This window comes from Saccopteryx bilineata, chromosome 4, assembly GCF_036850765.1.
Source record: "Saccopteryx bilineata isolate mSacBil1 chromosome 4, mSacBil1_pri_phased_curated, whole genome shotgun sequence".
In the NCBI taxonomy this organism is placed as follows: domain Eukaryota; kingdom Metazoa; phylum Chordata; class Mammalia; order Chiroptera; family Emballonuridae; genus Saccopteryx; species Saccopteryx bilineata.
Genome location: NC_089493.1, coordinates 36,652,140 through 36,672,417, shown reverse-complemented (window position 1 = coordinate 36,672,417; position 20,278 = coordinate 36,652,140). Strand labels below are relative to the sequence as shown.

General features: G+C 48.9%; 1 protein-coding gene across 9 annotated transcripts in view; it reads left to right on the top strand.

Moving 5' to 3' along the window:
• SYNE2 (spectrin repeat containing nuclear envelope protein 2) overlaps positions 1 to 13,176 on the top strand; it is a 351,348-nt gene extending 338,172 nt beyond the window's left edge. For 5 of the 9 annotated variants that reach the window (XM_066272839.1, XM_066272844.1, XM_066272837.1 and 2 more), the window contains 12 exons: positions 240 to 434; positions 1,240 to 1,522; positions 2,032 to 2,100; positions 3,016 to 3,155; positions 4,979 to 5,093; positions 5,812 to 6,014; positions 7,011 to 7,211; positions 8,019 to 8,147; positions 9,854 to 10,045; positions 10,800 to 10,877; positions 11,436 to 11,485; positions 12,098 to 13,176. In XM_066272839.1, coding sequence (XP_066128936.1) covers positions 240 to 434; positions 1,240 to 1,522; positions 2,032 to 2,100; positions 3,016 to 3,155; positions 4,979 to 5,093; positions 5,812 to 6,014; positions 7,011 to 7,211; positions 8,019 to 8,147; positions 9,854 to 10,045; positions 10,800 to 10,877; positions 11,436 to 11,485; positions 12,098 to 12,320 — 1,878 coding nt within the window. In that variant the 3' untranslated portion in view covers positions 12,321 to 13,176. The remainder of the gene's footprint in view (positions 1 to 239; positions 435 to 1,239; positions 1,523 to 2,031; positions 2,101 to 3,015; positions 3,156 to 4,978; positions 5,094 to 5,811; positions 6,015 to 7,010; positions 7,212 to 8,018; positions 8,148 to 9,853; positions 10,046 to 10,799; positions 10,878 to 11,435; positions 11,486 to 12,097) is intronic. The other 4 variants (XM_066272840.1, XM_066272838.1, XM_066272842.1 and 1 more) reach the window with 2 other exon arrangements.
• The last annotated feature ends 7,102 nt before the right edge of the window (positions 13,177 to 20,278 follow it).

The window sequence follows — 20,278 nt, the reverse complement described above, 5'->3', positions numbered from 1 at the left end:
AAACTTTCAGAATTATTTTATTGGAAAAGTCCGTGCCCAGAAAGGGGAGGAATAACATAATGTGAAGTCATTTTAAATGATCTCCTTGTTAAAAATTGATGACGCTTGAAGTACTAGGTGAGGGAACAAAACAATAATTGACATTTTAATGCTTTTTTTCTGTAGCTTGTTAGAAGAAACAGATACTGAATCCTCGGAGAAATTTCTTTCTTTGAAATCCTCTCTCATATTCTACATAGGGTTTCCAGCAGGAAATCACACTGAACACCAACAAGATCGATCAGCTCATCGTTTTCGGGGAGCAGCTGATTCAGAAGAGCGAGCCCCTAGATGCTGTGCTGATTGAAGACGAGTTGGAGGAGCTCCACCGATACTGCCAGGAGGTGTTCGGCCGGGTGTCGCGCTTCCACCGGCGGCTGACCTCCCGCGCCCCGGTAGGGGGCCACTCCCTGGATAGGTTACCAGACTTCCCATGGGATGGTTAACAGTGATTGATCTTATGACTTTTTTTAAAAAAACTATGTTGAAAAATTGTCACAGTTACTTAGAAGCTCCCATTTCCCGATAGAAAGGATAGCACTTCTGAAAATTCTTGCCTGCTTTGTATTTTTTTCACCCACCAACACAACTGCCTGCCTTTCGTTTTTTTTGTGTCTTCAACTGGCCAGCATCCAACATAATTTCTTCATCAGCATAGCCTCAATAATAGCTTACCTTACTCTCATTTTTAAAGATAGCAACTTATAGTCACTTTTCTTAGAGTCATTGTAACACAGAATAAGAGTCTGTATTCTAGACAGTAAGGTTAGGGATAAAAAGAGAAAACCTGGTCCATGGGGTCCTTGAACGTGTGACTTATTCAGAACACTAACAGCCTTCAAAAATTTTTTAATTTTTAATTTTCTGATCTCGGAAGGAACCTGCCATTAACCATCAATGAAACTTTGGCTTCCATTTGTTTTCTAGATAAAGTTGTTTAACGTAGGTTATCAAATTTAAGCTTTTTATCTAGGAAAGGAAATGGAGTTTTGGGAACTAGAAATTCGAGGCCTCACACTAGATGGTCTAAGTTGGAATCGCCACACACAGGGCCTGATGTGTTTTAGTTTCCTCAGAAATGTGGCTGGTGGCTTTTCTCAGGAGCTGCCGGACAGGCTGACTTCTAAGGCTCCTCATAACTGCAACAGCCGGTAATTAGGTTAATTGATTAATTCTGAAAACTGGGTTCTCCCATTCTAGGGCTTGGAAGATGAAAAGGAGGCCTCTGAGAACGAAACGGACATGGAAGACCCCAGAGAGATCCAGACGGACTCGTGGCGGAAGAGGAGAGAGATGGAGGAGCCCTCGTCCCCGCAGTCCCTCTGTCACCTGGTGCCCCCAGCACTGGGGCCCGAGCGGTCAGGCTGTGAGACCCCCGTCAGCGTGGACTCCATCCCTCTGGAGTGGGATCACACGGGCGACGTGGGGGGCTCTTCCTCTCACGAAGACGACGAGGAAGGCCCATACTACAGCGCACTGTCAGGTAACAGGCCTGGGGGTGCAGAGCCCTTGACACTGAGCCATTCGGCCATGTTTTTAGTCCCTTAGCAACATGGCCAACCCTGATCCAGAGTCCAGCTATGGCTGACCTAGAACCTCCTGTGGCTTTCTGTGTTCTGTCCTGCCTACTCTTGACTCCCCGGAGAGCTGGCTTAACGATGTGATGGAAGGGAAAAAGGGAAATTCACGTTGGGACATTGAGACTATTCGCTGATGGCTCAGGCTCATCAGTGAACTTTTCAGTTTTTTTTCAGAGTAGTTGTAGATGGTTTTCGTTCTCTCTGTGCGCTCCCCTCCCCCACTACTGCTTTGGACGGTTGGGAGATGGCTGGAGAAACTCCTCCTAGTTTTTTTTAAAGCTTTTTAATAAAACAGGTAAAGGATAGTTACTTTTCTCCTTCCAGTGAGACAATGTTTCTACTGTTTTAATTTAATACGGGACCTTCATCTACAGGCACCTGCAGTGAGGAAAATGACATTATTCTTTTTCAGATGTAGAAATCCCTGAAAATCCTGAGGCATATCTTAAAATGACCACAAAAACTTTGAAAGCATCTTCTGGTAGGCCCCTGCCCGTGCATGTCTCGACGTGGCAGCGTCCTGTGGCGCACACTGCATCCTAAACCTCGCTCCCGTGTCGTGTCTGACCTCTGCCTTCCGTGGACACCATGGCCCTTGCGTCATGGTGTATTCACACTGCCGTACTCACACGTACCTGCCCGTTCCTCACAAGGCCCCGCCCAGGTGGGGCGGTCTGGCCGCCATCCCTCCCCCCCCCCCCCCCGCCCGCCCCGTCAGGCCTGCGCAGAGGGAAATTTGTCACGCTGCCTCTTTTAAGTTTTTATTTTCCCGCCATCTAACTCAAGGCCGTCGGCATGGGCCAAGCTTTCTTCAGGGTGGCTTGGTTTGGAACTATTTTCTTTCTTACGCTGATTTCCTGAGAAGAGGGTGGGTGAGTGGGTAAGAGGGGCTAGAGGTACTGTTGCGTTTGTCGCAGAAGAAACCTTCTGTCCTTGACTTGCAGCTCTAATCTTTAATCCCTGCCCCGGCCCGTCTGCAGTGGTGAGGTACAGCCACACGCGGCCCTTTGGTCCCCAAGTCCATCCTGATGTTTACTCTTCCCCTCACTCCTGACAGGCCTTCAGTCCTCTTGGCCCCCAGACCCAGCTGGCTGCAGTGTCCCCACCACTAGAGACCCCGGCTCCAAAATGCCACCTGTCCCGCAGCAAATCCTATGTTCGTCGTGCTCCATTGTGAACCCACCTGGCGAAGCCCAGTGTTGCTCAGTTGCATGACTCATTTCATTCCCTCTGGGACATACTGACATTTGCAAACGTGCATGCTTTGCAAGGAAAGCTGCAGAACTCATGTTACACTGTCACCTGATGCCATGTTACCCATGACCATCTCTGTGTATCTAAACACAAATCCTTGGCTTGGAGAGAATGGCCTAGCGCTTGTTGTTTTTTGTTTCAGGTAAATCCATGTCTGAGGGCCACTCGTGGCACGTTCCTGACAGTCCTTCCTGTCCCAAGCACCGCTACAAACAAATGGGAGGTGATAGGAATATGCAGCCCGTCCCTTCAGATTCCAGCACCCCTTACAAACCAGCCTACGTAAGTCTGACCCCGCTGGGAGCCCAGCCCAAGGGCATGAGTAAACGGGTCGAGTGTTCAAGAGGAGGGTGTAGCTGTGTATTGAGTGCGCTCACTCCCCAGGCACATTCTGAGTTGGTTTTCCCAGGGCGATGACGGCTCTGCTGAGCTGTGCATACTTCATTAGAACTCTGGCCCCAAACCGACTGCAGTTAAAGATAGATTTCAGGCCAGAGCCCATCTTTATCTGTGTGGACATGCTACAGGGATCATCACTGCCGAATCACTCCTCCATGCAAATAATGGAGAAGCAAAGTGCAGGCTTCCCTGAGCTCCCAAACCTTCGTCATAGTTACCTTTTGCCCACACATCCTGTTGAAAAGTTAGGACTCCATATCCGGTATGATCTGAGCATGTGCCGTGGTGGACGTGGGTCTGATTCCTGGCCCCGCCAGTCAATTGCTCTGGACCCATAAGCACTTGACCTTGCTTTCATGAGCCGGCCGCACCTGAGGATGAATGTGCCTTACATGATGGTGGTGGTTAGGACTGGAGTGTATGAAGTTAGGAGGAAGGCCCTCAGGAGTGCTTGCCATTATCATTACTACTAGGGCTACTGTTGCTCGCTGCTATGTATATTATGGTTTGCTGTTGTTATTTATGACAGTGACTGCTCCTCCTTAGTGATATTTCCCTCTGGCAGCATGGGTCTCTGGCAGGCCTCTGGCTGCGCAGCTGTTGTGGGGCAGCCAGCCTAGGATTTAATGTCGGCCCCAGGTCATTTTCAGTGCAGAGAATTAGCAATGACGGAGGTGAAATTAAAACGCCTTGTGTGTTTTTAGTGTCGTCTCTTAGGAAAACCAGAAGCAACGTGGGCATCGCTGGATGAGTCCTCAGAGTGCCCTCTGTGTCTAGGAGTGAACAGGGCTAGATAGGATTCTCAGCTGTATGTGGTCAGAGCAGTCATGTGATAGTGGACTGTCTGTGGCCAGTTCAGAAACCCTTGCTTAGCAGCAGCTGTCCTTCTTCATGCATCTCTGTGCAGAATAAGGTCGCACTGTCTGGGGAAGAGGGACCCCAGCCCCGCGCCTTGGCTCTCCCTCCCTGGTTCCGCCAACTCCGCTTGCGTTCCTCACTGGCCGTTTTCAACCGCTCAGCACTTTCCGTGGTGTCTGAAACCAGGCACGTCATCAGGAATCTGAAGGAGTTTTAAATTTCCTTCATGCTACACAAATAGGCCCCATGAACACAATCCACAGAAACCATGGCTTTTCTAAAACAGACGCCCGTATTTTTGGAAAGGCCTGAGATGAGAGTTGCCCACTCAGCTCTGTGATAGCGGAAGAGCAGGGAGAGAGAAGTGCTTGGGAGCGAGCAGCGCCAGGAGGCACGTCTGTCCTCGGTGTCCTTCTGATTCCTGGTGACAGTGATAGCACCAGCTCTACAGAGGGCCTGGCAGAGGTCACTAGAATTCCCTAAAACACTGTACAGGCATAAAAGCGCTAACACAGTAACGGTCTGGTAAGCTCCACAATTGCTGTAACTCTCTTTGCATGGTTCATTTGAGAAGTGTTAGGAAGCCTCCAATTAAATCAGGTCATTTTATTGCCAATACTGACATATCACTGCTTCCCCCTCCCTGGGGCCTCTGCCAAGGCTACATTTCTGCCATCTGCCCTGCTTGCTCATAAGAGCCACCCGCCACGAAAGCCCTCATATTTCCAGCAAGGTCCCCTTGGGAGGAAAGGCCTCCCATAGCCTCATCTCTTACCTGTTAATGTGAACCAAGATACTCTGCAGCCTTTTGAGTTTATAAATGATATCATAAAATTGGCTCATTCTAGGTAAAGCTGCTGTTACCGCCCGGCACCGACGGTGGCAAAGAAGGCCCAAGTGTCTTGAATGGCAGCCCACAGCGGGACGACGAGGGGCTGGCCTCCTTATCGGGGCAGCAGTCAGGTACAGTTAAGTCAGGCAGTAGTGAAGAGGGCTGGAGTCTGTACTGGGGACTAGTCAGGAATTTATTTTAATTCATGGTTCAGCAGAACATGAATTAGGAATTGCCCAATTATATAACTCAGCAAAACCGCCACACTCGCCCAGCCGCAGCCGATGTGATTTTAGAATTAGCTGACTTGTATTTTTATGAACACATGCCTGGGCTGTTCACTTGACTTCTAAAACTATTCTTTCCATATAGATAAAATGAGCCTCAGAGGAAGAAGTATATGTTTTATTGACTTCACTTATATGTAAAGATCAGACATTGGAAGATTGTGTCAAAGACTTGTGTTTCCTCATGAGATCAGTCCAATGATTATAAAAATAATGCTCAACTGAGTCTGAAGTCGGGCTGCTAGCACTGACCCGATCGCTCACAGACCAAACGAGAGTGCCCTAAAAGCAGCCTGAACTGAAATGCTCAACCTGGGACCAGAACACACACTGGCAACATGCTGGGTCTCCCACCCAGTGAGCCGCCTCCTTCTCGCCTGGGTGGGAGTGTACTGGCGCTGGCCTTGAACCTGAAGCAAGGGAAACGCGCCAGTCCACACCCCGGGGCAGGTGGTAACTGCCCAGGGCTGAGCCTCCTGCAGAGGGCATCCCCTACAGGGATGGCCCGGAGTGAATTGGAGGCAGAGGAATCTGCTTGCATGGTTGCTGCTTTTTATTCCAGGTGCCTTTGACAGATGGGAGGTGATTCAAGAACAAGAACTTCGCAAGAAACTCAGAATAAAGCAAGACTTGCAGCAGCTGAACTCAGATCTCAGCGACATCAGCACCTGGCTGAAAAAAATGGAAGCAGAGCTAGAAACATTAAAGATGGCAAAGCCTCCCTCCGACGTCCAGGGATTGGAACTCAGGGTGAAGAGGCTGAAGGTGAGTCAGAGGCGGAGGGGGAGGAGTTCCGAGTGCACGTGCAAGCGCTCGCCCTGCCGAACAAACAGTTCAGATCTGTTAGTGGGACAGGTGGCTGTGGGTCTCTTCCATTTTACTCCTGTAACGGGCAAGGATGCAGATGCAGAGCATTTGTTTCATTCAGAAGAGCATTGACAGATGGTCCCCCAGGGCAGGGCAGGTGTTGCTCAGATGCAAAGTGCTGGAAAGCTCTGACTTCAGAGGCACCTCACCTGTGGGCTCTTACGGAGGTGCCAGTGGCCACTGAGCGGCAGCTTACAAAGCCCCTTCCAGACCGTGTGGTCCAGACTGGCAGCACAGCATTCAGGGTAGGGAGCATTCCAGTGATCAGTTCTGTGGCATGATCTGGTTGCTCTGCTACACAGTTAGGATTTGTCACCTGCACAATCAGCCTTCACCCCACTAGAAGGCCTGGCCAGGGACCAGGGAGGGGCAGTTTGAGCCTTGCACTTTAGGGGTGCCCCGAGCATGAGCCTGTGCTCCTGTGAGGACCCAGGGTAGGGGGTTGGGGTGCCGGGGGGATCCAGGCAGCCTTCACATTTGTACGGTTGCTTCACGTGTGCGTGAGTATGAATAGATCAGGGGTAACCATTCGTCCTGATGAATAACGCTTCTGTGATGCCAACGGGCAAAGGCAGCATGACTAAGTGTACTTGATCTGGAAAACTTTTCATCTGGTCCAGAAATGCTATTAAGCCAACCAGAGCTCAACAGAGTGCAGTTGAGTCGGCCGGCCAGGAGACAGGCCTCTCTGCTCTCAGCCCGGACCAAGTTCACTGACCTTGTAAGGCAGCTCCCTCACCTGTCACTTGTCAGCCAGTCACAGGCGAGGTCGCACTGGTCTCTGCGGCCTTGGCCTGGAGACGCGTTTGGAAGCTCTGCTCCCCACGGAGGTTCGGGATGAAGCCCACCTCGCCGTCTTCACAGTGCCTCATCCAGTCCTGTCTTCTGTGCTAGGAGCTGTGCAAAGCCTTTGACACCTACAAGGCTTTAGCCGCCTCTGTCAACGTGAACAGCAAGGAGTTCCTGCAGACCGGGAGCCCCGAGGCCAGAGAGCTCCATGAGAGGGTCGGCCAGCTGCGGCTGCGCTGGGACGTGGCGCAGGGCGCTGTGGACAGCTGGAGAGAGGGCCTACGGCGGTCGCTCATGCAGTGCCAGGTACGCCACCCACGGCCGGGGCCAGGAGCCCAGGCCCACGTCGGCGGGAGAAGCGGATATTTTTATCACCGCCAGGCTGCTCTGGTGCAGCCAAGCACGTACGGCTTGTGTTAGAAAACGTGTGCTTTACCATTTGTTCCTGAAGACACCCACCTGCTGTCCCGGGCCTGAGGCTTGCCCTGTGTCTCCTGCCCTGTTGCCCAGGCCCACTCAGAGCTAGGGCTTCCAGCAAGCAGTCCCCCATCGCTGTCCTTTTGCCAGAAAGGCTGATTAAGACAACTGGCCCTGCAGCCTTAGTAGCTGTGTGACTTTGGGCAAATTATTGAACCTTCTGGACCTCAGTTTTCACATCTGAAAAATGGGAGGAAATTTGAGTGCCTCCCTCACAGGGTTCTTTTTAGGATTGCGTGCTCGTAATCTTCACCCAGCACCCGACGCGTAGTAAATGCTCAGCGTGTTACCTCTGACCCCGTCTTAGGGAACGTGAGCCACCAGTAAGCCCGCACACAACAGCCTGTCCCCGATTGAGCCCAGCATGTTTGTGGTTAATCTGTGATCTTCCTCTGCCCTCTCAGGTGGGGCATCCTGAAGCCCACCTTCCTGTCAGCACTGACCACCTGGCAGACTTCAGCATGCCTCCTAGGGCTGTGCCACGTGCTCCCTGCTTCCCCTTCTTCTTGTTTGGGGGGCCCTTTTACTCACTGGATAAGACAAGAAGAGCAAAGCCTGTTGGACCAGAAGCAGCAAGTGCACCTTACCTCTTAGTTTTACGAAAGGTTAATGCTATGATGTGTGTTGTTTTTCAAGGACTTCCACCAGTTGAGTCAAAATCTGCTCCTGTGGTTAGCCAGTGCGGAGAGCCGGAGGCAGAAGGCGCGTGTCACTGACCCAGCGGCAGACCCCCAGGTTGTCCTGCAGTGTCGGGAAGAACTCGTGGTAAGTTCTCCTGAAGGGGTCAGCACTTAGCTAGCCTCACCCAGTGTTTCTGGGGACAGTGGTGCCCGGGGGCGTCCACGGAGGATCCCTCTGTAGTTCTGCAGCAAGATGGCCCGCAGGGCAGAAGGGACCAGCCCAGGAGCAGGGAGTCTTCAGGACTCGGGTACTGGGGACCAAGGCGTTTAGTAGTATGCTGAGAAACTTATGGCCACTGAAGTATTTTTTCCCTTGTGAATACAGCTCATTTAGGGGAGAATGTGATGCTCAGTTGTCCACATGTATGAAGCTTCTGTCCCCACTATAGGGAAATCCTACTTCTTTGGGGTTACTTGTGTTTTCATATATTTATGTCACTGGTAAGTTAACATGAGTCCTCACAATCACAAGTTTACATTTTTATCCACACATTTATATGTGGTTTTAATTTTAAATACCTTGATCACAGTGCTGCTGGTCATTGTGTTTAAAAAACATTTTTGTACTAAAATCTTTTGTAAAGCCCCATTCTCCTGGGGAATGCTGTCCCATAGAACTTTCTGTGATGGTGGAATGTTCTGTGTGTGTTCTGGCCAGCAGGGTGGCTACCAGCCACAGGCAGCTACTGAGCACTTGACATGTGGCTGTTGTGACTGAAAATGAACTTTCCACTTTAATTAATAGCCATGTTGTCTAGTGGCTACCATACTGGACAGTGAGCAAGATAAACCACCCTCAACAATATGAGTGAATTGACTAGCTACCTCTGTACTTCTAAATCAGGGGTCAGGAAACTTTTTGGCTGAGAGAGCCATGAACACCACATATTTTAAAATGTAATTCCATGAGAGCCATACAATGACCCATATACGTTACACATTATCCAATAAAAATTTGGTGTTATCCCAGAGGACAGCTGTGATTGGCTCCAGCCACCAGCAACCATGAACATGAGCGGTAGGAAATACATGAGAATGTTTTATATTTTTAACGTTATTTTTTTATTAAAGATTTGTCTGCGAGCCAGGTGCAGCCATCAAAAGAGCCACATCTGGCTCGCGAGCCATAGGTTGCCAACCCCTGTTCTAAATAGTATGCTTAAGTTGCTTTTTCTCAATTAATCCACTTTAGAGTTTCCCTTGACCGCCTGCCATTAGTGGATAAAGGCCTGTCTTCCTCACTTCTTTCCTCTAATTCAACTTCTTCAGCAACGTAACTGTCTCCAGAATAAGAAGGAATAAAAAAGGGGGGGGGGCGGACCAGGCAGTGGCACAGTGGATAGAACATCGGATTGGGATGCAGAGGACCCAGGTTCGAGACCCTGAGGTCACTAGCTTGGACCCAAAGTCGCTGGCTCGAGCGAGGGGTTACTCGGTCTGCTGAAGGCCCCCAGTCAAGGCACATATGAGAAAGCAATCAACGAACAACTAAAGTGTTACAACGAAAAACTAATGATTGATGCTTCTCATCTCTCTCCGTTCCTGCCTGTCTGTCCCTATCTATCCCTCTCTCTGACTCTCACTCTGTCTCTGAGAAAAAGGGGGGGGGGGTTAGGGAATAACACTTTGCTATGTGAGCGGTGCTAGGCTTGAGGACTCAGGCTCACCAAGCAGAGGGTCTGGACTGGAGCACCACCCCCCATTCACCCCAGAAGGAGGAGAAAGCCTCATCCGGCCCCAAGAGCTGCCCCTTCAGATAAACAAACTGGTTCACACCTCTTTTGTTTTTAGCAACTGGAAAAGGAGCTGGTGGAACGTCAGCCACAAGTAAACTCCTTACGAGAGATTTCAGACAGCCTTCTTACTAAGGGGCATGGAGAAGACTACATTGAGGCCGAAGAGAAGGTGCATGTTATCGAGAAGAAACTCAAACAGTTACTTGAGCAAGTGTCCCAAGACTTAATGTCCCTGCAGGGAAGCCAGGTGAGTCCCCTGTGGCCTATAAAGATGGCATACTGGATGCTGCAGAAGGGAGGCCGTAAGCACGCCACCTGATTGGGGTCTCGGGTCACGCCCCTCTCTAGCTGTGTTACCTTACAGAGTTCCACAGGCTCTTTGAGGCTGTGTTATCGTTGGTAGGAGGATATAACAAGAGCACCTTACTGTTGATAGCGGCTGGGTTACTGGAAGCAGTTCTGACCCTCCTGTCATTTCTGCCTCGCCTTCACGTTGGAGACTCGACTCCGCTGTTCTCACATGCCACGTTTTTAACCCCTCTTCTCTGTCCTGGTCACTCTCTCATTTGTCTACTTTCTGCCTTTTAACTGTATTCCAACCCAGAACAAACAAATACCCAAACTGTGGCCGCTCCATTCCGAGTATGTATTTCCTCCTGGGCTGCTGAGACTATAGTCTCTCCACGGCCACATGACCCCATCAGCACTCCGCAAGCTCAGTGCCAACTATTTCTGTCCCTCTTGCTCCTGAACTCAGCCACCCCCGATGTGTGCTATGGGTTTTAAGTGCAAGAAGTGGGCCATGCTTACATTCCTTTAGTCTGCAAAAGTCCCTGTTAGAGTGGGGAGAACAAGGGAGGAGCCCCCTCTTCCAGAAAGATGTGATCTGGGGGCGGGGAAGGTGATGCAGCGAAGAATCTGCATGGAGCACATGGTTACGCTGAGACAATTCAGAACCTCTTTTCCCTGAGCTGATCAAACCCTGGGTCTGTTGCTTTCAGATCCCAGACTCGTCTCTGCCCAGCTTGGATGCCGGAGACCAGCCTCTGCCAGCGTTTGTGCCAGCTCCCCAGGCAAAGGTGAGAACCCCGAAGAGCCAAGCACTGTGTGAATTCTGACTTATTTGTAAAACAACATTATTAAAATGTAGCTGAACGTGCTCATATGAACAGTGATGTTCAGCACATAGAACTATGTATTCTAGAAACAAGCAGGGTCGGCCTGTGAGAACCGCACTGGTTAGTTCTCGGTCACGGAGAGGATGGCAGCTCGGGACTCCAAGGCCCCAGGAGAGAACTCCTGAGTCCACAGAGTGCTTCAACCTGTTGGTCAGTCTGGAGAGGCTTACTCCTAAGGTTGAAGGAAAAGAATTAGACTTTTAAAGACCTAACCCAAAGGCTGTCTCATGGTCGTTTCTCTTTGGGACTGCAGCGGGTTGAGAAAGATGGGAGCCATTCTGGCGTTGAGGAAGCTCCGCAATCTCCATTAACAACAGCGACAAACCCAGTTATGTCACCCGCAGAGTGATAGCCTGTGTGTCCAGCTTAAACCCTGTCAGGAAGCCTACCTGAGGAAGGAAGGCTGTTTCATCACTGACAGAACGAAGCTGTATGACTAACTGGATTGTTTTTACCCAGCAGTTTGGAGGCGAGAGAACTACGAGAGGCAGGAGCGAGACAGAGGGCAGGTAAGCAGCCCCGCGGTCCCGCCCACGCGAGCCTCGCCACCTTGTCAGCGCCATCGCCGGCGGGGCTTTGCGAAAACCCCGCTCTTCCCTCTGGAAAGGGCGACTTCTCCTCTGCCCCTGTGCCCCAGCCGCCGGCCCCACTTTATTTATTTTTTTTTTTTTTTCATTTTTCTGAAGCTGGAAACAGGGAGAGACAGTCAGACAGACTCCCGCATGCGCCCGACCGGGATCCACCCGGCACGCCCACCAGGGGCGATGCTCTGCCCACCAGGGGGCGATGCTCTGCCCCTCCGGGGGGTCGCTCTGCCGCGACCAGAGCCACTCTAGCGCCTGGGGCAGAGGCCAAGGAGCCATCCCCAGCGCCCGGGCCATCTCTGCTCCAATGGAGCCTTGGCTGCGGAAGGGGAAGAGAGAAACAGAGAGGAAAGCGCGGCGGAGGGGTGGAGAAGCAAATGGGCGCTTCTCCTGTGTGCCCTGGCCGGAATCGAACCCGGCGCCGGCCCCACTTTAACCTCGGGTCCTGGGTGTCTTCCATAAGCAGGGGGTCGGGTGACAGAAGTGGGTTTTGCCTCTGGAACCTCCTGGCGAGCTCGCTGCCTTCTCTGTTGACAGGGCGCCGGGCCCCGCGGAGCCAGGCCGCTCGAGGCCGCAGCGCTCCTTCCTGTCCCGCGTGCTCAGGGCGGCGCTGCCCCTCCAGCTGCTCCTGCTGCTGCTGCTGCTCCTGGCCTGCCTGCTGCCCTCCTCCGAGGAGGACTACAGCTGCACCCAGGCCAACAACTTCGCGAGGTCCTTTTACCCCATGCTGAGGTACACCAATGGGCCGCCCCCCACGTAGAGCAGCTCAGCCTGGCCAGCAGCACCGGCCTGTTTGCGCAGGTCCCCACTCACGGCCCCAGACCGACCTGCGGGGGGCCAGTGGCAGCGTGGTCCAGGGACCTGCTGCGGACACCTCCCTCGGGGCTTGGCCCGCGGGGACACGCTAGGGACCCAGGGCAGGGGGCCCAGGCGGCTGGTGCCCCGGGCAGTTTGGCAGAGCTAGTTGACTAGATTTGGGATCTGTGGAAACTGCAGTTTCCCGAAGGGCCAGGCACTGTGTGAATTCTGATTTATTTGTAAAACAGCATTATTAAAATGTAGCTAAATATGATCGGATGAACAGTAGTGTTCCGCACACAGTCTATATTCTAGAAACAAGCAAGCAGAGTCCGCCTTAGAAATGGTTCAGAAACTCACATGCACCCTTGGCTGCTTGGTTGAAACAATCATATTTTAAATGTTTAGAATTAACTTCGCCCCAATCAGCCAGCAGTCTCCAGCTACAGGTTGTAAACCAAAACGTTCTGTTCAGTACTTAGGTCTGCTCTTTTATATTGCTTTAAATTTTTAAAGAAATTATATTGCATGAATGTGGTTCTTTGTGCATATTTTTTAACAATGCTGAATCTGTATGAATGTACACTTTGATTTTTTTAAAGAATATCAGATTTTAGCTAGAGCTTTTGACTAATGTACAGTAAATGCCAAACTACATTGATAGGGACATTTTTGTAAGTTAATTTTATAAGACTTTTTCACATTTAAAGTGATACTTCAGGTTGTAACTGTTTGGCCACTGGGGGTTGGTACAGATACCTGAGGCCGTTTGTCATATGTACAACCCAGATGTTTCTCATTAAAACAAAAAATAGCCATCTTCTTGTGCTCAATTATATTACAAAACACCTAATCTTCCAGTGAACAAAAATTGTTTTTAAACTGTTTGGAGGGATTTCTTGGTTTTGATGCTAAGCTTAACTTATATGAGTTTGTACAGAATAACATAAGGTCTAGAGACAGGCCCTGGATGCGGCAGTTACCCAGTGTGTGTGCCCTCCAGTACTGTGGGGGGCAGCGTGGGGCGGTGGGTGGTCACAAAGGGCAGGATCGTTTCACCCAGAGTTCTCTACTCCCAGCTAACTAGTGACATTGAACCGACATTACAGGCCAAGGCACCCGCTTTGCATGCAGCCCCATTGCCACAGTCTGTCTCTCACCGAAACAGAGAGGGTGATCAGAAGTTTCTGAACCAGTTCCTCGTTAGCCACTGCTACACGGGGGGGGGGGGGGGGGGGGGGGGGGGGGGGGCACTGGCTCAGCAGCAGCAGTCTCGGTCCCCTCTCTCCTCCCCCCAAAACACCCCCTCCAGGGGAACAGCACTGGCTCAGCAGCAGTCTCGGTCCTCCCTCTCCTCCTGAAACACCCCACCCCCAGGGGAAACCAAGGGGCAGACATTCCCGGGTCGGTCGCAGCGGGTCCCAAGCAGCTATACCCCTCACCAAACTGTTAGAGGGGTGGGGAGGGAGGGAAAGGTCCTTTTTTACCAGGTAACTTCAGAATCTTTTAACTCTTTAAAATAATTTACCACTTTTCATGGATTACAAGAATCCCAGAGAGAAATGTAAGTGAAAATAGTACCCAAACTTTCTCTTTATGCCACCGAGTTGGTTGGAAGGTCTATGTTCCAGTTCTGCCAGATGCAAAAGGCAGGCTCTCTCCCTCCTTCCTTGCAGCCCAAAGGAAGGGACCCGTCTGAGGACCTTATCTGCCGAGCAGAAGGGTCTTGGGCAAGGCAAAGTTGCCAAAAGGAAAGTGGTGTTTGCATTTTAGAGCCTAATTACGCACATCAATTCTCTGGATAAGCGCTCGCCCCAGGACAGCCTTTCTTCCCTCAAAGCTCAGTGGGTCCCAAAGGTTTAATCCACAAGAGAAATTTTCCAATGACTCTGGACATTAAGATAACTTCAGTATGAATGAATCATTTTCTCCCCAGCCATAACGGGTGTAACACTGACTAAGATGAAATAATTACAGAATATCTACCCAAGCTTACAGGTGTATTTGCAGGCTGCATCTTACTGGGCACACAGCACCTGCAGTCATACATCACCAGTGTGAGATTAGCTCAAGATTCAGTTCCTGTTGTTTAAAACGTCTTCAACAGGTTAGGTCAGAGATTCTTAACTCTTGAAATTGGACGCAAGCATTTGTGTTTTTGTGTACCTTTTTCCAGGAGTGTTCATGATTTTCATCAAATTCTTAAAAGGCTCTGCAAACCTAAAATAGAATAGAATTCAGAATAAAATGGGAACACTACTTAGCCTAATTACTGAAAATCCTTTAACTCGGCTCCCAACAAACACATTCTTAAAACCAAAATCATGAAAAACACTTTATTTAGCTTGTATGACATTAAACTTCCCTCTGCGACAGTTCCATAAACATGTAAGGGACACAGCAAAGCAGCAGCAGTACCTGGGGGAGCAGCAAGCGCCTCGAAATCTTCTTTCACAAAACAGCGAACATTCATTTGTAAAAAGGCCAAAGGGTAAAAGCCTGCTAATGGTACAAAGCATTCATCTGGAAAGAAATGACGAACACTAGCCAGCCAGCAGGCTCCGAGGTACACAGGACCACTGAGTAATAGTTACAGGGCCGAGAGTCACGGTGCTCCGACCCCCAGCGCAGAAGAGCGGGGCAGCAGCCCAGGTTGTGCAGTTCGCAGGGTGGTCTGGGGCCAGCGTCGGCATGCCTGTGCCCTTCCCATGAAGGAAACCCATCTTCCCGTAACTGTGACTGGCCCACATACAAAAAGGATCTGGGGAATGCAGGAGAGAAAGGATCCCGGACTCCAAAGCAACAAACAGGGTTATATGATCACATGTTGCAAAGAATGCACACCTTCAGAGCTGCCACTAGAGCCCACATTCCAGCAAGTCTGAGAGCTACAGAGTCAAGGGCATGTTTCACAGGCAAAACAGGACTCCACAGGGAAGCCTTAAAGATGAGAGAATTTTACACGGTCAATTTCCAAGGAGTTGCACCTGGGGAAAGCAGTAGCAGACAGAAGGAGGTGAGAGCAGTGCTCCCCACCAGCTGATGAGCCCAGGATGAGGTGAGAGCAGTGCTCCCCACCAGCTGATGAGCCCAGGATGAGGTGAGAGCAGAGCTCCCCACCAGCTGATGAGCCCAGGATGAGGTGAGAGCAGTGCTCCCCACCAGCTGATGAGCCCAGGATGAGGTGAGAGCAGAGCTCCCCACCAGCTGATGATCCCAGGATGAGGTGAGAGCAGAGCTCCCTACCAGCTGATGAGCCCAGGATGAGGTGAGAGCAGAGCTCCCCACCAGCTGATGAGCCCAGGATGAGGTTCAGCCCAGGATGAGGTGAGAGCAGTGCTCCCCACCAGCTGATGAGCCCAGGATGAGGTGAGAGCAGTGCTCCCCACCAGCTGATGAGCCCAGGATGAGGTGAGAGCAGTGCTCCCCACCAGCTGATGAGCCCAGGATGAGGTGAGAGCAGTGCTCCCCACCAGCTGATGAGCCCAGGATAGGAGGGCGAGAACGACAGAATCATCTTGTTTCCCCTGTCACAGCTGCTATCTGATGGTTCCTGCGGGCCCCATTTAAGCTGCAAAGGTAGGCTGTAAAGACACTGTCCTGTAGCCGTCCCTCTATTACGCACTGAGATTCGGCTCAGGCGGCAGACCCTCACAGCAGCTCGTCCTGCAGCAGGAACCATGCTGGCCAGGCTGGCAGAAGATGGGCTCTGGTCTAAGCTTTGCCAGATGTGGTTTTACTGACCTCGAGCAGGTCAGTTTACCCCTCTGGGCTTTAATTTACACATGTATAAATAATAGGACTGGACGTCCAGGTCTGCAAGGGTCTCCTGGGGGTGTGGGTACCACAAGCAGGCCCCGCTTACTCCAGAGCAGCCATACTTGTCAGATTGTATTTGATGAGTGAATTCTGCAGTCTCAGTATATTTTCTTAAGTTGTTTTGTTTTTAACTAGTTAAACTGAAACTGCATGGTCGCTTTCAGCACTGGAACTCCGACTGCCAGTGTTCAGTCTGTCCCTTACTCGCTGTGTGACCTTGAGCAAGTTTGCTTGTACTCTAGTTCCCACAGCCAGGAAAAGGGTAACAGGAATTGTTATGAGGATTAACTGGGGGTATGAGGCCCTGAGAACTATTTCTGGCACACAGTAAATGTTCCTCAAATATTTTTAGGTACTAAACAATGTATTTTTACCATTTCCTTCATATAACCTTTATTATGTTTTTAAAAGACTTTTAGTGGCTTAAAGAAACGTGTCAAAACTTATTAAATAAAAATGTTTCAAAACAGACCTAGAAACTGAAGGTGCACCTTGATTTTGAGAAGGTGTCAATATATGGAAGCCCCTTAGCAGATTTAAGTAATCAAACTTGATTTTCACATGCTAGAAAATTCTAGAATTGCTTCAACTTAACTTATATCTATGAATATATAATGTGGCTCTGCCAAGAATGAAAAACTGATTTTTTTTCCTGAAATTTAAAATCATTGTACTTCCAGCTGATTTAGCAGGTGAAGTAATCTAAATAAAGACTTATCTCACCGCAGAGCTTTTGACTTTGAGTTGTTTTGTTTTTTAATAGTTAACCTCTAGACCCGTTATTATTAGGCTGACAAACTAATAATCATCTGTTCCCACCTCAAGGTTTCAAGACAAATCTCTTCAAAATTATTTCAGGTTGAATCCTTCGGAGGCAGTCCTGGTGGACAGTGAGTGTGTGACGGGCCAGACCAAGGGGATTGGGGGGGTCAGACCCTGTGAACACTCCTGCACAGCCCCCGGGGGTGCCCCGGTCCTCCTTGGGAATCGCCCGCTCTCTCTGAGGAACCTGGGCGAACACTGTTCTAATGTCCTCTCTATGAAGAACACTGCATGGTCATTGTTTAACTGAAATGTGTCTATATCACTCTGTGAGACACTCAAGTTTGGTAATAAGCCCAAATCTCACTCATTGCCCACAGATTACCGGTAAATTTCTCGTATGAAATGACATTTACATAACAAAATAGAGGAAAGGAATCTTGTCACACAAGTCTGCGGCGAAGCTGAAGATCACTTTCCCATCGTACATAAAATGTAGTTGGATGGGGTTTTGTTTTTCAATACTCAATTCCTGTTTATAGTTGTCAAATCCTATTTCCTCTAGTTAATTCTTTTTAAAAACTAAACTTGAAAACAGTGAAATCTTTGTATTTCTACAGGAGAATTTTAAGTTGCCCATGAACCATTTGGGGGTATGAATGCCCTCCAAAAAGATGACTATTAAAAAGAAATGACTGGACTAGACTTGGCCAGTTACTACAGTTGATTACAGCATCATCCCAAAACAACAAGGTTGTAGGTTCGATCCCTGGTCCAGGCACATACAGGACACACCCAATGACTGCACAACAAAGTGCAACAACAAATGAACGCTTCCCTCTCTCTCCCCCTTCCACTCTCTGCCTCTCGAAAATCAATTTAAAAAAAGAAAGAAATGACTGATCTTTACAGTGGACATTGACAGGTTTACCCAAAACATAAAAATGGCAGCCTGACCTTATACACCGGTTTCTTCTTAGAAATGTCTTATTGGACAGTTTTGGAGCAGATGAGCACAAAGACTCAAAACTCTTCACCTGGAAGGGGGAAAGGGCCCTAAATATTAAAAACCAAACAAATACAAAAACCAAAGAACATCTTTAAACTACAGATCATGTTATCTCAGCAGCCTGCTTGGCCCAAACCCAGTCTAAGACTAACTGCGGAGGCTTCTCGGTGGATTTAACTGACCTGTATCCTCAGCACACGCACGTGAGACCTGAGCCGAGAATTTACCAGAAGTAGCACATGCTCCTGATGGGCTACATCCAGATACAGTGAAAGCAGCAGCCTCGAGAAGCGTGCAGGAGCATCTGAGAAAATGAGTAGCGAGCACGGACGCGTTTTCCCAAGGAAACGGGAGCGCGCTCGTCCAGGACAGCACCGGATTAGGCATAGAAGGGTGCTTGAAGCCGAGTCTAGTCTGCTGCCTACCAAGAGCGTCAACATTCAACCCTCACTACAAAGTACTGTGGCAATGGCTTTGACCTCATTCTGGTTTTTTTTATTTTTATTATTTTTAATCTATATATTTTATAAATACAATTAAGAGAATTTCATCAGCAAATAATTGTTCAAGGCTGCCTTCTTGCCTCCCTCTTCCCACTCCAGCCACGCGTCCCCATTTGTCACGGGGGCTCGAAGCTATCCAGAAAGAAAGAAAACTGACCTGGTCCCCTGGCCCCTATAAAATCAAGCTTATTTTCTGTACTGACTCTTAACCCTTTAGTGAGTTTTTTTTTCATGTTCACTGACCCCTGGGAGTGAGGTGTGGTTTTGGTGGGAGTTTTTTAAACAATGAAATTAGTTCCAGTTATAGTTTTATTAACTTAAAATTATGTTTGTTTGATAACCAATTTATGGAAACAAGTACATCTGCCTTTTTTTAATGTTGCCTTACACATTTTTAAAATAAAATATTTATATGATTGTACTCTGGATGGCTAGGAGGCACGAGGACGTACATGAACGTTCGTACTACTCAGAGGGTTAATAAGGCCGTAACACTGAGTCACTAAGAAGAATTTCAGAACACCTGAGAATACAGACAACGGTGTGTTCTCTAGGGAATCGTCCCAGTGTTTCTGAAACAGTTCTGCTCAGCTTTAGTAAAACTGCACTGACATCAGAATTAAGACTTATTCAAGGTCCCACTAGCAGAAACCACCTTTAGAACAATGAATTCTCCTAATGACTTAAATAAATACAGAATGTGCTAGCCAAAGTAAACCTATTTTTAAAAAGATAATGTTTGATCTCATATATCACAAGGTAATTTTTTTAAATCACAAAAAAGTACATGATTATTTAATTGCTAACTTTCAAAACAGATGTAACTCATTTTATGCATTCACTATGCTCCTGAAAATTTGTACGAAAATTTTTATTTTTAAAAAGTTAAAATTATAATTTGTGGTGTTTTATCATCGTGTCCTATCTATGTTCCACTTGGAATAAGAACTAATATTTTACTAGGTTTCTATTTTACCCAGTCCACCATATAAATATTCTTATAAGAAAATATTTTAAAGAGCCCTAGGGTGTAAAAGAATTATTTCTTGCTATAAATAATTACTAAATATTCTCTTTTTTTAGTAGAGTTCACAAATCAGGTCTTATTCAAGTGGTATGCTCATCAAGTCTACACAGTTTGATCCTGAACCTGACACACTAGCTATTCATCCTTCCGTGGAGTAATGTGCCTTGCACACGGGCAGCCCTGTCTCTGAATGGCTGATGGTGGTGGCAATGGCTGCCCCAGGAAAGTATGGTTGTCACCCCCTTACAGGATAGAACCCTATTCCTGCAAGCACAGGGCCTTTCGCCAGCACACACACCAGGCCCCTTGGGACCAGAGAGTTTCTAAGGAAGGGTAATTCCAGGGGCAGAGAGACTGAAATCTCCACAGTCCTCCATGAAAGTGATCTTACACTCACACACACCCTAAATAATTAGCAGGCTCTCTGAATGCACATAAGGAGGGAAGGAAGATGGCAGGAAGATCTAGGGAAGAACATGGCTCTCATCCCAGCTTGACCACTGGCTCCCTAGGTCACAATCCCTCTGTCCTTCAACATAACAACAGTCCTGACATCAGTCCTCACAGGTCTGTGAGGTAGGTGTGTGAAACTCGACTCGTTGATTGTCATCGTGGTTTTCAGTCCTACCATCAAGTGGCCCAGAGAGAGCTTACAAAGGTCTATCCTCAGAGGCAGTTCAGGTCGCACAATAAAGGTTAGTCCACTTCCTGTAAGTGCCATGTTCTCCCAACCCTTCCGGGTCACACTGCCGCCATTCATTACAAAACCTCAAAGATGGTTTTTCCAAAGAGGTGGAAGA